General features: G+C 46.0%; 9 protein-coding genes and 1 non-coding gene across 10 annotated transcripts; 4 read left to right on the top strand and 6 right to left on the bottom strand.

Moving 5' to 3' along the window:
- Positions 1 to 66: 66 nt before the first annotated feature.
- On the bottom strand, positions 67 to 1,254 carry HG536_0C04630 (TauD/TfdA dioxygenase family protein; the record flags this gene model as incomplete). The annotated part of the gene is made up of 1 exon (XM_037283073.1): positions 67 to 1,254. One exon carries the CDS (start codon positions 1,252 to 1,254, stop codon positions 67 to 69), a length of 1,188 nt encoding a protein of 395 aa, XP_037138969.1.
- A 328-nt stretch (positions 1,255 to 1,582) lies between these two features.
- Positions 1,583 to 4,255, bottom strand: SAP1 (putative AAA family ATPase SAP1; the record flags this gene model as incomplete). The annotated part of the gene is made up of 1 exon (XM_037283074.1): positions 1,583 to 4,255. One exon carries the CDS (start codon positions 4,253 to 4,255, stop codon positions 1,583 to 1,585), a length of 2,673 nt encoding a protein of 890 aa, XP_037138970.1.
- Positions 4,256 to 4,565: 310 nt separating this feature from the next.
- TED1 (Ted1p) lies at positions 4,566 to 5,999 on the bottom strand (the record flags this gene model as incomplete). The annotated part of the gene is made up of 1 exon (XM_037283075.1): positions 4,566 to 5,999. The coding sequence occupies one exon, from the start codon at positions 5,997 to 5,999 to the stop codon at positions 4,566 to 4,568; it is 1,434 nt and encodes a 477-aa protein (XP_037138971.1).
- Positions 6,000 to 6,236: 237 nt separating this feature from the next.
- On the bottom strand, positions 6,237 to 7,403 carry CAJ1 (Caj1p; the record flags this gene model as incomplete). Its single annotated transcript, XM_037283076.1, has 1 exon — positions 6,237 to 7,403. One exon carries the CDS (start codon positions 7,401 to 7,403, stop codon positions 6,237 to 6,239), a length of 1,167 nt encoding a protein of 388 aa, XP_037138972.1.
- Positions 7,404 to 7,595: 192 nt separating this feature from the next.
- APQ12 (Apq12p) lies at positions 7,596 to 8,066 on the bottom strand (the record flags this gene model as incomplete). Its single annotated transcript, XM_037283077.1, has 1 exon — positions 7,596 to 8,066. The coding sequence occupies one exon, from the start codon at positions 8,064 to 8,066 to the stop codon at positions 7,596 to 7,598; it is 471 nt and encodes a 156-aa protein (XP_037138973.1).
- Positions 8,067 to 8,687: 621 nt separating this feature from the next.
- On the top strand, positions 8,688 to 8,759 carry HG536_0Ctrna4Q. The gene has a single exon. It is a non-coding gene; the product is annotated as a tRNA-Gln (tRNA).
- Positions 8,760 to 9,896: 1,137 nt separating this feature from the next.
- ISD11 (Isd11p) lies at positions 9,897 to 10,193 on the top strand (the record flags this gene model as incomplete). The annotated part of the gene is made up of 1 exon (XM_037283078.1): positions 9,897 to 10,193. One exon carries the CDS (start codon positions 9,897 to 9,899, stop codon positions 10,191 to 10,193), a length of 297 nt encoding a protein of 98 aa, XP_037138974.1.
- Positions 10,194 to 10,636: 443 nt separating this feature from the next.
- On the top strand, positions 10,637 to 12,538 carry TPA1 (oxidative DNA demethylase; the record flags this gene model as incomplete). The annotated part of the gene is made up of 1 exon (XM_037283079.1): positions 10,637 to 12,538. One exon carries the CDS (start codon positions 10,637 to 10,639, stop codon positions 12,536 to 12,538), a length of 1,902 nt encoding a protein of 633 aa, XP_037138975.1.
- A 126-nt stretch (positions 12,539 to 12,664) lies between these two features.
- On the bottom strand, positions 12,665 to 13,675 carry GVP36 (Gvp36p; the record flags this gene model as incomplete). The annotated part of the gene is made up of 1 exon (XM_037283080.1): positions 12,665 to 13,675. One exon carries the CDS (start codon positions 13,673 to 13,675, stop codon positions 12,665 to 12,667), a length of 1,011 nt encoding a protein of 336 aa, XP_037138976.1.
- A 505-nt stretch (positions 13,676 to 14,180) lies between these two features.
- On the top strand, positions 14,181 to 15,476 carry PKP1 (protein kinase PKP1; the record flags this gene model as incomplete). Its single annotated transcript, XM_037283081.1, has 1 exon — positions 14,181 to 15,476. One exon carries the CDS (start codon positions 14,181 to 14,183, stop codon positions 15,474 to 15,476), a length of 1,296 nt encoding a protein of 431 aa, XP_037138977.1.
- Positions 15,477 to 15,512: the final 36 nt, after the last annotated feature.

The raw sequence follows: 15,512 nt of genomic DNA on the forward strand, positions 1-15,512 counted from the left end.
GAGCGAGTATCACAATGAAGTATCTACCAGGGAATACAAGATTTAGCACTATAAATAGTTGAATGTTCAAGCAGCGATTTCTTCCTTTCCAGAGCTTCCCATTACGTGATCTACTGCCTCACCATACAATGAGTCTTCGCTCAAGCACACTGGATCTTTACCCGAAGCAATGTTGCACTGATGCATCAATCTTCTCTCGCCTGGAGAGAACTGACCTGTGACGGAGTGCCAGACTCCTCTGTTGAAAAAGATTGCCAAGTCTCCTGATTCCCAATCGTGAGCGTAAACATTCTTTGATGCGATAGCAGGCCTCATCATCCTGTGGACCTCATTACGCGCATCTTCCAGCTCCAAAACGGTGCCATCAGCGAATTTCAGGCGATAAATACAGCAACCGTGAACTTGAAGATGATGCTTCTTAGTCACCGGATTAGTCCAGACGAGCGGTAGTTCCTTCACCTTTGACTCTTCCCAAGGTGGAAGTGCATCTAGTGGCATCTCTTTTTTCTCAGATACCATTGTCAGACCATCAGATGTCGCTCTTGCTGGCGAAATGAATATATATGGATGAGGAGCGTAGACAACTTTGGCGCCTAGAGCTCTTTTCTGCTCTTCTGGGGATAGAAGATCGAATGCCCTAGCTCCGGAAACAAACGCAGTGGCCCCTTGTGTCAGTTCTAGCTCATCACCGTCATCGTACACTATCTTTTGCTTTCTAGAGTGTGGTGGAACATGAATACCCAGCAGAGTCGTGCAAACGGGAGGTGACAGATCATACAGTGCTGAATCAATATGCCATCTGTAAAATCTCGTTAAATTCTTTTGATAAGCTTCTTCATCGGTCAAAGGACTCTTGTGGAAGTCAAAATGAACAGGATGCCGCAAAGTGAAAGCTTCCAACCCTTCATGACCAGCGGGCCAGTCGCCCTGGCCCAAAACTTGAACCTGGGGAAAGGCCGGGATGGAAGTACCGTCCCTCCTTAAGACAGACTTGTCGTGTCGGAACTCCTTCCCATGTCCATAGGACTTTCCAGTCTGGTCACAAGTTGGATCAAACATCGTGGTTAATTTCCATTGAGATTCCGGTGATAAATCTTTCATTCCAGGAATAACAAGCACCAAATGCTCATGCAGCCCGTCGTACAACGTTTTGAAATCTTCAGCTGATAATGTACTAGGATCATGGCAGCCCTCAGGCAGCGTAACCTTGGCACCAAGAGGTTGACCTTCCAATGGAGTTATAGTTAGTCCCATGTCCGTAATTTGTCACGTAACAACCTTACACCACCGCAAATGCTCCAGCTTAGAGACGAGCACTTCAACACCAACTTCAACTGTTCTAAAGGTCCTCTAATATATGCAGAGGATATTGCTGGGACTTCAAGTTCACAAAGTGATTTCCTGCTGCTTGGACGCTTCCTAGTTGTGTCCTCCCTCAGTACCACAATCTGCGATAAGCGAGATCGCGATAAGCCAAGAACGCAAATCCCCGAACGAAGTTCACGTGAAACACAAGATCGAACTGGTAGGACTATTCTGTTCTCAGTAGCTTGCGTCCGGTGCACTGATCGGATTGATATGGCTACGAACCAGACGATCCGAATTTTGTGGCCCACTCTTCGTAGCGTTTTAAACCTTCTTGTGAAACGGACGGTTTAATGTAATTCAGACTATTCTTGAAGTCTTCTAAAGCCATTGGCCTTATGCTTTCGGTGGGAACCAAAAGTAGCTGGTCTCCAAGCTCTCTCAGTGGACCCATCGCTGCGTCCTTTGCTAAGGACGTTATATCGCTGCCGGAAAACCCGTCCGTCAACTTCAACAAATCAGTGAAATCTTCGTCAGTCAAACTATGTTTTTGATGCGACAATAGCCTCTTGAGTTGTACGCTTCGCGTTTCTGGTTCAGGTAACGGAATATATTGTCTCCTGACGAACCTTCTTCTAGCAGCTTCATCGATCGACCAGGGCAGATTGGTTGCGGCCAAGACGAGCACTCTCTCGTCGTCATCGTCACCGGAGCCACTTCTCGAGTTACTGCCAGCGGCAGCTGCCGAAAGCGAAGACCACTGGATCAGGAACTCATTCTTAATTCTTCGGCTTGACTCGTTTTCACCGTCGGAATTTCTACTACCCATTATAGAGTCGATTTCATCGACGAAGATGATGGAGGGAGAGAGTTTCTTGGCCACTGCGAAAAGTGCTCTGACTAGTTTTTCACTTTCACCTAGATATTTGGAAGTTAGACTGGAAGCGCTGATGGAGAAGAATGTCGAATGAGACTCTGTGGCCACAGCGCGAGCCAGCATTGTCTTACCAGTACCTGGCGGCCCGAATAGGAGCATGCCTCTCACGGGCTCTCTCAGACCGCGGAACAAATCAGGCCTGAGAAACGGATACACAACGGCCTCTTTCAAAGAGCTTTTAGCGCCTTCAAGACCAGCGATATCCTCCCAGTGTACCTCGTCTCCATGGACCACTATTTCGGCAAATATTTGCTTCGCAGCGCCCTTATCCACACCAGTCAGTGAGTTGATTATGTCATCTTCCAGTTCATCTTTCAGCTTCTGAGTGTCACCTTCACAACCTTCTGCGACTAATACAGGCGGCGCTGCTGAACTGGGCAGAGGCGGGGTTGAATGATCGCGTTTCACATCGTGAGTGTCCACCGAGCGTGACGAGCCCAACGAAACTGATATTCCTGTCCTTGTAGAAGTTGATACCGGTGTAGTATCATTCCGGCTCGGCTTAGCGTGGGTTGATGAGAGATGATCTGCTTGCATTTTCTTTTTTGTTTGTGCGATGCTTGATCGCGCTGAATTCATCACAGGTAGAGATCGAGTAGCTGTGTTAGCCTGTACTTTCTTCTTCACCAGCTTCTTAGGTTGTCTATTGGTGGTATCAGGCTGCTTCACTTCGCTGGATAATCCAAGGACTTTCTTAGCGGCAACCGACGCTGCTTGAGGCCTTGCAATCTCTGCACGATGTGCTGGTAACGAAGGCGATCCCTTTGTGGATCTTGTGCTCAGCGCAGGCGTGGATTTTGTAGCTTTCAAGTCAGTCGACGCTTTTGGTCTTCCTGCTGCTTTCAGTTTGTTCGCGCTGCGGCCGTTATTGCTCGAGCTTGAGCTTATGTTTCCCGTGCTATTGTTTGATTTCTGGTATGGCGGTACAGGTTGACTGACACTTTTCGCCGTTGTTAACATGGAAGAATCCTGCATGGTTGGCACAGGCGGTTGATTGATGGGAATCGGGGGTCTCTCCTTGATGCTGCATGGTGGCTGGCTGATCGGTATTGGGGGTCTGTCCTTATTACTGCTAGGAGGTTTAGCTGGAGCTATTATCAGCGGTGGCGATCTAATCGAGAGATTTGAGAGCTGTTGTTCGATGAAGGCCGTATGCTCCGTGTTCCGAGCTCCCCCCGTTTCAGAATCAGGCTTAACATTCAAGGCTGGATCCTCTGCATAGTAATCTTCAAAATCAAAATCAAACGGGTCATCCTTGAGACTATCTTGGAGTGATTCTTCTACCACACTGGAAACATCTTCATCGCTATTAAGGGTAAGATCAATCAAATCGTTATTATCGTCAAAACCATCGAACCTTTCGCCAAGCTTATCCTCTTCGCACGGCGGAGATACTCTCTGCTTAGTCAATGGCTTTGACGGCACGAAGTTAACCCTATGCTGCCCTTGAGTACTCCTAGAACTCGGGTCTAGCGACTGGAAGGATCGCAGTGACGAAGTCGCACTTTTCGCAGCGTTGGGTCTTGAATCTCGTAACGTCATCGTCATTTTCCGCGATGAGCCATTGAATGCGTGTTGCAGATGACTTCTCTTGACAAATGATGAGCTTCGATTAGGTGGCAGGCTCTTGTACGCGTTGGATTCGGTCGGTACGGGACCGTGCTGCCTGGCTTCAGCCTCATCATATAATTTTTTCACTCGGTCCAAATGCATTAAACTCTTATGGCACAACTCTCGCACTCCAGATTTGATGTTGCCCTCTTCTCTTGTGTACGATGCAATATTGGGGTATTCATGTTCAATAAGCGTTAACCGATACATTACATCGGTATTCAGTGCTTTCCAACCCTGTAAAGCCGCTTTGTAGTCACCCAGTTCCTCCAATCTCAAATAATAGATACTTTCATTCGCAATTCTACCGTAGAGTTCCGTTAAATCCGTCAGCGGTTGCTGTGGCTTCTTTCGTAATCTGGTGAACTTCGAAAGTAAATGATAATTCCCGGAATTCTCCATTGGTTCTTCTTTTCAGAACCTTTACTGAAGTGAATGGAAAGATTGGGATAAATGCTGGATCAAGACCCTATTTCCAGGTACGGCGTCGCTATCTGTCTATAGCTGATTATCGGATCAAAAACTTTTAGAGACCAGAACAATCGACGTTCAGCCTTCCTCTGGGCCCGAGAGAAATGTCGCTCTAAGCAGACCGAAAATTGTTCAAGTACAACGGCGATTTAAGAGGACGACAAAATATAGAGCGATGCTAATTGTGTTCTTGATCCCAAGCCATATATATATATATGTGCTTAAATATAATCTTGAATTCCTAAATTAATATGTACAGAGACCAAAGAAACCCGGTGACAAGGGCACTGACTTTGGCGAACCACCAAATATGCTGTACGGCGAATGGGCATAAAGTGAAAGACCATTCCCATTTTCCTGATCGTTTGTTGAAATGACCGGTGACAAGACCAGTGTTGCCATCAAACTCACCCATCATTGACTTGACAGTAATTTCTTGTACGACCAAGTCCTTAGATTCTTTCTTTGTTGAGGCCGTCCATGTACCCTCTTTGGAGTTTTTGTTGTACATCGTCTCACAACCAACATGGTCATGTCCTGTCAGGATGATGCCCGGCTTGTCATTGTCAAAGATGAGATTGAGCACTCTGTTGGTCACGTCCTCGCTCAAATGGTTCTGAGATCTGAGCAGGCCCGCTTTGTAGGGTTCACGCTCAAAGTGCTCTGGGTAGTAGTGGAATTCTGGGCCATCCGAACATAAACCTTCCTCCTTGTAAAACGGGACATGAGTGAGGAGAACAGTGCTGCCTTGGAAGCGCCTTTCGAATAGCTGATACAAAAACTCCCAGGTGGCTTCAATGAACTCGGGCTGTAAAGCCGGACCTTCTAGTGCTAGAGAATTGAGCACAACAATTCGCCAAGGATGATCTGTGTCTGTGTCGTACTCTATCCAATAATTGACTTTGCCGAACAACTCGTGAAACCTTGCCATGTGCTGGTAGGTGATGTCGCCTGCGTAGCCGATATCGTGATTGCCCGTTATATTGATGAAAAGCGAGTCCTCGTTCTCAGGGTCCCAAGAGTATAGGTCGCTGTGGTGAAAACCGAAGTTCCAAGGCTTGTCAGTTGAGCGAATGGCATTGAATTCGTCAGCCCACTTCTTCCAGTTAACTTTGTAGCCCTCGTGGTTATGGCTCTCTTCTTCAATGTCTTTCATCCAAGCAGTGTCCCTGCCAAAGATACGACTTGAGTATCTTGCGGTTCTGTTGTAAAACTCAGAGTCTCCAATCCACTGAGACGAGAACAGGTCGCCCATGACTACCACATGAGAGGGATGCAACCTTTTCCTCATCATGGAGGCGATGTGTCCCAGATAATAATCATTCCCGAATATATCCAATCTTGTGATGTAGGGGGTCTTTTCCCAGACACCTTTGATCTGAGGATCTCCAAATGCCATTAAATGGATGTCTCTCGGTTGATCTCCAGTAGCTACAGTTTGATCTGGTCTTGTGAAAGTATGCTCTCTTACATCGTCGAAATATCTTCTTGCATAGAAAACCATTCTTTCCCAGGAGGATAAAACTTGCGGATCCTCAGTCGGTTTTTTATCATAGCAGTGCCATGAGCATTGTTTAGGATGCAGAGATGGATAAGTAAAGATGAAGATGTTGCTTAAGATTGATAAAAAACTCGCCAATGTCGCAAGTTTCTTAATGAAGGACTTGGACTGCATCTCCTCTAGCAAATTGCCCGACTTGATCCCAGAAGGGCCTTCCGCACTTGGTTTTCAAAAGTTCTCTTATCTTTGAAGCTTTTCGAATAATGACGCCCAGATCGCTAACTCGCGTACAAGCCCGACCGATGTTAAAGAACCCGTCAGCATAGATTAAATGGTATATTCAGTAGAATTGTATAAAAATTACAGAGTTTGAGTTCGGCGTTTCAAGCAAAGATGGAGGATGATCTGCTTTCATATTCTTTTCCTCTTTTTTTCCTTCTGCTTCTGTTTGTCACCGAGAATCAATTCTTCAAACACTCTGGCCTCCTCATCCTCCTCTGGAGTCCTCTTTGCCTTGGCGAATTTATCAGCCATGTAGAGCAGACCCTTTGCCTTGACAAGCCGCATCTTGGTAGGTACGCTAGGGTCGTTCAAGATCTTGTTGCAAACTTCTTTGAGTTTCTTTTCCAACTCGTATTTCGACATAGCCCACATGACGCCCAAAGCTTTTCCTGCCATCATCGACTCATACTTAGCTCTCTCGTAGTCTTCGAGCTCGTCGGGATTAACTTCGTTCATTTGCTCCAATGCCTTCTGTGCTTCTAGTCCTGTAGACAGCAGGTTGTAAGCCGATTTCACACTTCTTGCGTTGTCACGAACACCTGTGAAAAGCTTGGAGAACCCGTGAGTCTTCTTCGACATGATAAAATTGTTTGCCTTATTTCTGTAGCATTTGGAGAGAATGTACAGCAGTTCAAGACCAAAACTCTCCAGTTTCAAGTTCTCAACTTCCTGATCGAGTTTTGCTGCAAATTCATCCATGCGGCCATCCTTAACTGCCAAGATATATGAGTCCAACCTGTCATTCAGCTTCCTGGCCAATTCCTCGACTTGCTTGGCTATCTCTTCACGACGCTTCTTCTCTATTTCCACAAGCTTCTCCCTCTGCTCCTTAGATAGCTTCTTCTGCTTCTCATCTGCTTTGGAAATTTCACTAGTGCCTGCGCTGCCGCTGCTCTTAACTTCTCCGCCTGAACCGGGCTCTGCCGGTGGTGACTCGCCTTTCTCCAACGTCTCTGACGCCTCATTGAGACCTTTAAACAATGAGAGCTCACCAATCCAATCCTTAAATCCGTCACCACCGAAGATCGCTGAGAAGTACTCTTCAGCATCTTCGAAACCCTGTGTTGGGATCGCATTTTCCTTACCAAACTGATCGTACCGGGATCTCAAATCAGGATCACTCAGAACCTGATACGCTTCGCCTACCGCTTGGAATTTAGCCTCTGCTTCGGGATCATTTGGGTGTTTATCGGGGTGAGTTTGCATCGCCCGCTTACGATACGCTTTCTTGATTTCCATGGCTGTTGCCGCGGGGGTGATCCCCAACACATCGTAGTACTCGGTATCCTTGACCATGATCGTTCTAGCTGGTCCCTTGTTGCAATTGTATCGCTTCTTAGCTTGGCGGCGAGGCTTATTACCGTATGGCTTTGAATACCAGACCTTTGTAGCCCTATGTCACGTGTTTATCTCTTATTTGACTAGATCTACCATTATAAGATTACAAACGGGCTATTCTACCAGCTATGGTCCGTGAGCCTGCTGGATTCAGGTCCAGCGAGCGGTGTTTGTCCTTGCTTGAATCAGTTGGAGAAGTTCCTTGACGCGGGACGTCAAAAGACCCAGAACCACACTGCAATGATCGAAGGAAGTATCCCCCAAGTATGCAGTCCACTTCGTCAAGACCACCTCGAAATCCTGACTTTGAGTGACGATCCGGTAAAGCAGAGGGATGTCCTTGTAGAAAACCTGATTGAAGCCTCTTAGAAAGACAAAACTGATGCCGAGAATGACGAAGACCGCAAGGAGTCTCCTGAGAATGATCACCATGTTGCAAAGAATGCGCCACGTCACATAGACAACCAAGGCAGAAGCGAAAAAGAGAAACACATTTGGATGGTCTTTACTGAACTTTGCCATCAAGGGGATAATGATCTGGATGATCCGTACCAGCTTGGTAAGGAACAGTGCGATGTATTGTTCAAGCTGCTGCTCTGGATGCTCTTGAATGGTCGCCATGTAGTCAACTTTTGGTTCGATGTTGTGTTTATTACTTTTAATGTATTGTCTTGCTTGCTGTTTTCTGAAGTAAGATCAAGGTTTACTACGAAAAGAAGATTGATTTACAGGCGAATGTTGGCTGTAGAACGTACGGCGCCGGAACGCTGTTCAGAGAACCAGCTGGGACCAAGGACCAGCTCCGTGCTGCAGTCATTATAGCGGACATGGGAGCCGTGCAATACTGGAGCTGAAGACGGCGATTCACAAGAGAAAAATCACAAGAACCTAGGTACTATTGAACGGGTAAACCTGATTGTACCCTTATTGTTCTATCAATTACGTTCGCCTGAGTATCATATTCAGAACATGCACGGTACCAGGAATGGGAAGCTGGCTGTTCGTATTATCCCAATGAAAGAAGCGCTGGGCAGCCGATTGGCCTATATGACGAAGCTAGCGGATACGTTAAACTTACGAGTAGAGATACATGCACTGGTGGGCGGAACATGGCCCAGAGGGCCCATCCGAAATCTGAAGGTGCACAACTCCGGTGGGGACAACAGATCGGAATGGGGGAGTCGTCTGATCAAGCTAAATGTTAAATATTCCCATGCAGCGCAATAACACAACGAATTTACTGGTTCTATAGTGTAGTGGTTATCACTTTCGGTTTTGATCCGAACAACCCCGGTTCGAATCCGGGTAGGACCTTTTTGCCTCCAAGGCTTTCGCGGCGATCTTCGCTTATAAGTTCTTATGACCATATAGGAAGAAATCTTCAATGCCAAGAAGCACACGTTCAGCCCATTGGGCCTTCTGACAAGCACTGCAGCTTGGTCTTCACCGATACAACAGCCTACAGAAGGTCAGCGGAACATAAAAAAGATGTCAGAGCTTGTTTGTAAGAATGCTTCTGCCTTTTGCCGCATCGGGCCGTTTATCGCCCTGAACACCAACGCATCGTTTCAATGTGTGGATAGATGAACATCCCTGATTCCTTTGCTGGATACTCAGTGTTGGCCATCTATTTCGCAAAGTTCAGGCTCAGGAAATATCCTTTTGACGTTCTCTGCATCGACATCAATTGGCCTGAACCTTATGTGGTCCTGTGCACTGTTATGAAGCGGCTACGAACCCGCCATTTTCTGAAAGGGAATGTCGATGTACCTGAAAGAATTAGAATGGATATAGCGCCAAATCTTGAGATTCCAAATGGGTTGGAATGCGAAGTCCTGGAACTGCCTTATCGTGCTCGTAAAGTGAGCAACAGCCGTGTGATGAAAGTTTTATGGGGCCAGGGCACCAGGAATGCCATTGCCGAGTTCTTCGACGAACTTATGGTCCCTAGGCACTCAGAACTATATCCAACTTCAAGCATTCCTCCTCTACGCGCCCCCTCAAGACGGAAAGGTAACGGAAGTGGCTAACCTCCTGAAACTCTTTCCAGAAGAGCTGGACGAGCTACAGCAGCTCCGGAAGGACTATAGGAGCTTCATTTACAGCAAAATTCGGGTATGGAACTTCAGCAAGAATAGTACATAAACAGCCGACAACGCGGACTAAAATGAGAACAGAGGCTTCATAGCATGATGCTCAGACCTCAGTGACTGCCAGTATACGGGCACTCGTCGGGTTCTGAAGGCAGGAAAGCGAATGGAAACACAGAGCCGTCGACATCACTTTCGCACCCGCCTGTCACCACAGACGTAAGTTGAATAAGTCGCTTCAAAGGTTGAATAGTAGCGCATTTTCGACCGAATCATCAGCTTCAGTTAGAAAAAGTAGTCAACTCACAGGCCTGAAAGAAGCCTTCGCTAGAATAGTAGTGTGACAGCCGATTTGTCGAAGATGTCCCCAGCAGCAGCTCCAACAAGATCTCAGGTGCTAAACTTATACAAGCAGTTTGTGAAGAACGCAAAACAGTTCAACGATTATAATTTCCGCGAATACTTCCTAAGAAGGGCAAGGTTTGATTTCAAAGAAAATGCTGCGATCCAGGATCCGGCAAAACTGGCTGCCATCTATGAGGAAGCACAGAAAAATTTAGGGGTTCTAAAGCGACAATCCGTTATTTCCCAAATGTACACTTTTGACAAACTAGTGGTGGAACCTCTACATAAATCGCATAAACGTGACAGCCGTTGAATTGATAATATTGTTTGGGCTTTTTTTCATACGAGCGTCTTCAATTGGCAACGCCGGGCAAAGCTCCAGAAGCTGCTAAGCAGAACCGATGCCAGAAGTATTCCAGAGGCCAAGCTCTTGGCAACGATTCAGAAATCATACATAGATATGGATACTTTAAAATGCTTTAAATTTGGATGGTTTTAAGCTTTGGTCACGTGAGTGATTTACATGCGCGTTTCTTTTACGGTCGCTTGAACGACGAGCTCGTTTGGGAATTTTTCACTTGGAGTTGGACCATATTGAAGAGGTTTAGACAGTGAATTGAGCTTCTATTTGAACGAACTGTTTATCCGATTCGTTTGCGTATTTTGCGTGTCCTTGGAATGTCCAAGGCTGAATGGGTTGTGTCTGAATTTAATCGTGGTTGTCGTTAGAGTGAAATAGAGTAGACTTAAAAGAAAATGAAGAGAAAGGCTCCTAGCAATCCTGTCATCTTGCCTCAGAAACAAGCTATACTAGAAGAAGACAAGGTGAAGTGTTTGTTCAATGAAAAAATTTGGAATCCGGAATTTCGTGATGGACTGAAGCAGGAAATTGCTGAATCGAAGCCCTACAACTGGGGTACTATTCGTGATCTGGTCGATGACGAGCTATTACGTGCTGTTCGTAAGGAGATTGAGACTGAAATCCACTTCACGAAGAAGGAAACGGACATTTATAAGGTAAACCAAAGTGGTGATTTGGCCAACTTGGCTGGGTTGGACTGGAACGATTTGTCGCGTTTGCCAAATCTTTATAAGCTGCGTCAAATTCTCTATTCTGAAGTTTACAGAGATTTTATTGCTTATGTTACGGGTTCCGGTAAGCTTTCAGGTCAGAAGGCAGATATGAGTATCAATACTTACACCAAGGGGTGCCATCTCTTGACACACGACGATGTGATCGGTTCAAGAAGAATCAGCTTTATTCTGTATCTGCCTGATCCCGACAGGACGTGGAAGTCTCATTATGGTGGCGGTCTCAGATTGTTCGACAGTATTATACCTAATGTGCCATATTCTGACCCTTGCGCTAAATTGGTTCCACAATTTAACCAGATTGCCTTCTTCAGAGTGCAGCCGGGTTTCTCTTTCCACGACGTGGAGGAAGTGAAAGTCGACAAACACAGACTATCTATTCAAGGTTGGTACCATATTCCTCAGAAGGGTGAAGATGGCTACATCCCTGGAGAAGAAGAAGCTTGGGTTCGAACAAACACTTCCACTTTGGCTCAATTGGAGTCCAACGTCTTACAGGACTACGAATTTCCTAAGTTTGAAAGAGACATCTTGCCTTACCATCAGGTGAAGCATTTCGAAAAGGTGTTGGACTTCAAAAAATCTGATCAGGACCCGGAAGACCAAAATCGGGAGGTTACACCAGTGAGCGCGATTTCCGATGATAACCATCTTTCTGAGCAGGAACTCGAATATTTGACGCAGTATATCTCTTCTGAACATTTAAGCAAGCACGGAATTGCCAAACTGCAGAACAAGTTCTTGGAAGATTCTGCTTTGCAGATAGATTCCTTTTTGAATGAAGCCAAATCTGAGCTGGCAAAAAAACTGATCAAGAAGGAGGAATTGGAAAAAGAGTGTCCTTACGAGGCAAAAGATGTTCAATCCCCTTGGAAAACCGCCATTCCACCGCACAAATGGAGGTACTTGTACATTGATGGTAAGTCGCATGAGAACTTCCGCAATGAGGCAGATATCTTGGCCAACTTGAACCGCGAAGAGCTACCAAACTTTGAGTTATTGAAGCAAACGCTTAGCGATTCTGCAAATGGAACTGAAAAAGAACTGATTGATCTCGTCGAATTTTTCAAGAGTACAATCTTTAAGAAATACTTGGCACTGGTAACGTCTCTGTGCCCACTTAGCGAACAGATTTTGATCAGAAGGTTTAGACCAGGTCAGGACTTCACTTTAGCAACCAAATGCCAGCTAAACGAGCTTTTGAAAAATGTTGACGGCTTTGTGGACTCCGTTCTGGAGGGAACTTTATGTCTGACTCCCTTTGATGGCTGGGAATCTGGCGAAGTTGGAGGATACGAATTGTACATGGCAGACAATGAAGAAGAACATGAGGAGGAGACCAAAACTCAGTTGGATAAAGATGTTGAAGACGCTGCAGTTTACAGAGCTGACGATAACGGCGACTCCGTCCTGATTAACTCTCCAGCCCGTTGGAACACCTTCAATTTGGTTCTAAGAGACGAAAGTGTTCTGGAATTTGTAAAATACGTCAGTTGGAGTGCTAAATCGAGCAGATGGGATATCAAAATGCAGTGGGACGTCAAGCTCAACGAGACAGACCAATAATCGAACAGCATCATGCGGCGATCGCTCTTATGAATGAGGGAATGAATTGTATAGAGGCAGTATAGAATTATAGATGAAAAACCGATATGATAAGCTAGGAAGCGTGAGATAGTTACTAAAAAGGAATCATTTGGAAACGTCATCGACGTCAACCTTCACAGCCTCCTCTTCGTCATCTGCTTCTGCTTGAGCCTTGCCATCAGACACACTAGACAAAGGGTTAGAGCTTTCAAAGCCAGAAACAAACTGTTCGATCAGCTTGGCTGAGGTTTGATGGTAGGCCAGCTGAGCGTTTGCCAGTTCCCTGATCTCGTGAGAGAAGTTTACAGCCGATAGCACTTCCTGCATCACAACGGTAGCGTCTTCTGTTGCTTGAGCAAATTGATCCTCCAAAGTCTCCATTTGGACCCTTAGGGAAGCCTCCTTTTCAGGTTTAGCCTTAGCCAAATTGGATCTTGCCACATCGTATTGCAATCTCTTGTACTCGACGTCCCTACGTGCTTTTTGAGCTTTCTTGAAGCTTTGCTCAAGACTCTCCCTCAACTGCTTGTTGAACTTAGTTTGGATCAAAGTGTCCTGCTGCAACCTCGCCTGAGCCACTTTGGCCTCCAGATCGCTGTATTTCAGCAACACAGAAGCGACCTGAGCCTCGTCATGATCGCCTATGTGGTTCAAATATTCGCTCGAGATCAACGAAACCTTGCTCAAAGCGTAGTTCAACGTTCTTGGCTCCTTAGCCGGTCCAGGAGTGATGAGTATGTTTTGCGCCTCAGAAGCTGAAGAAGCATGCGAAAGCTCCTGCACCTTGTGGGCAACCACCTTGGAAAAGTCGTTGACAGACTCGGTCACATACTTTGGATAGTCGTACGACTCGTTCTCGTAAATTGAAGTGACATGTAAGAAATTCTCGTAGATTAGCTTGATAGTGTCAACTTTGCGCTCCAATTCCAAGTATTCCTGTGGAAGCTGTGAAATGTCAGTCACTTGCCCCAGTCTCTCCTGCACAAACCTCTGGGTCGACTGAGTTAAGTTGGGGATGTTGGTTGACAATTCCTGAGTCTTCTCAGAGACCGCGGTGGAAAGTTCTTGGAATTTTTGGTTCAAAGAATTGGTGAAGCTGTTGAAGGAGGACATCATCGAATAACTTGAAGCTCTGCTGAGTCTTTGGATTGATTGTTGATCAAAAGTTTTCACTTTGTTCTAACTCTGATAGATGCGCCTCCCTTTTTATCGGCAGTCTTTTGAGCATATACAAGCCTTTGAAGTCAAAGCATCTCAAAGGGCATGTTTCAGTCCATAAGAGCTCGTTAGCAGTGTGTCTCGTAATCTTCTTGGCCAACTACGATCGACCTCCGTAGAGGCAATGGAAGGCCTCGCTCTCGTCTTTTCTAAGCAAGAATAACTATGTCAAATGCCAATTGTAGGCTACGATGGACGCCAATTGGCATGGCAAAGGCTCAAAGAGCAGCAGGAAACCTCAGATGTACCTTTTCAGCGGTTTCCAGCCACTGTTCAGTTTAAGCTCTTCCGAAGTCCATCAAAGCAAGACATCAGCACAGCTTATACTGAAGAAAAACGCATTGCAAGAGGCAGAGCTTTGGGACCAGACATTAGCGGGAGGAAAACGCTTTAGCAGGGTCATATGCATGGTTTACTGCTTAGAGTGAGGCCGCTACTGTGCCGGAGACTCCTGCAGTCTCTCGAGCGTAGATGGGCAATCAATGGCGTAGCTAGGATCAAGCCATTAGGGCACGGAGTAGCGATATTCCATACAGAGTCGCCGGTGAAAGCTGCAAATGGTGGTGAATACAAGGCAGCTAGTCTGTCTGAGCTGGGATTTAAGAAACACTACAAAATACGGTCGAATATTGAATTACTCATACAAGATTACGCAAAGAAACCCATAGAGCCCATTGGCTTTGAGTATTTGACTCATTACAAGCCACCATTGAGAGATAATGCTGAGTACATGCTTAGCATAAAAACCGTTAATCTTTTGCTGTCCTACACCTGTCGGCAATTGGATGCGATACAAAGGCTTCCATACATTGTGGTGCTGAATCCCAACATCGAAATCAGCAACTCGCTGTACTTGAGGACTCTGGAAACATTGATTTCGATTGAGTATCCTTATGGCCTACAGAACCGAGAAACCATGGTCAAGCTACTGACCACGTTTTTGGATGAGCATCAGGACACTTTGGTGACGCTGGCACGGGGCTTCCAAGAAGTCATGGAGTGTTATCCCAAAGAGTCTGTTTTCGAGTTCTTGAATCAGCATCTGAGGGATAGGATATCGATGAAATTACTGGCCACTCACTACCTATCCTTGCTTGATCAGTCCAAGAGTGATGTCGCAGGAAACATGATAGGTGTCTTACACAAAAATTTGAAGATCTCTGGCCTGATACGCCAGGTTTCAGAGTACGTGAACGACATGTGTTTTGTGAAATATGACCGCACCGTACCCATATCAATCCTGACAGGCAGCGACATCACTTTCCCGTGCATACCGACTAGCTTGGAGTACGTCGTCACCGAAGTGCTGAAAAACTCCTGTCGAGCACACATCGAGAGTAGTAATGCAGGAAATGCCCTCGCCGAGAAGCCCATCGAGATAACTATAGTAAGGAAGGACGATGAATTACAAATAAGAGTCCGCGATTATGGAGGCGGAATCTCACCTGAGGTCGAAGAAAAGATGTTTGATTACTCCTACAGTACTGTGAGCGAGAGAGTCAAGGATACTGGGGCCGAGGCTTACATGCTGCCAGGTGAGGACGTAAACAACGTTTGCGGGATGGGCTTTGGACTGCCCATGTGTAAGGCATATATTGAGATGTTTGATGGCAGGCTGGACATTCAGAGTCTCCTAGGTTGGGGTACGGACGTTTACATCAAAGTAAAAGGACCGTCAAAGGAAATGATGGAGGATTGAATTTAACACTTAAAGTTATGTACATGGAGTTTCATA

The sequence above is a fragment of the Torulaspora globosa genome, chromosome 3, assembly GCF_014133895.1.
Source record: "Torulaspora globosa chromosome 3, complete sequence".
Taxonomy (NCBI): domain Eukaryota; kingdom Fungi; phylum Ascomycota; class Saccharomycetes; order Saccharomycetales; family Saccharomycetaceae; genus Torulaspora; species Torulaspora globosa.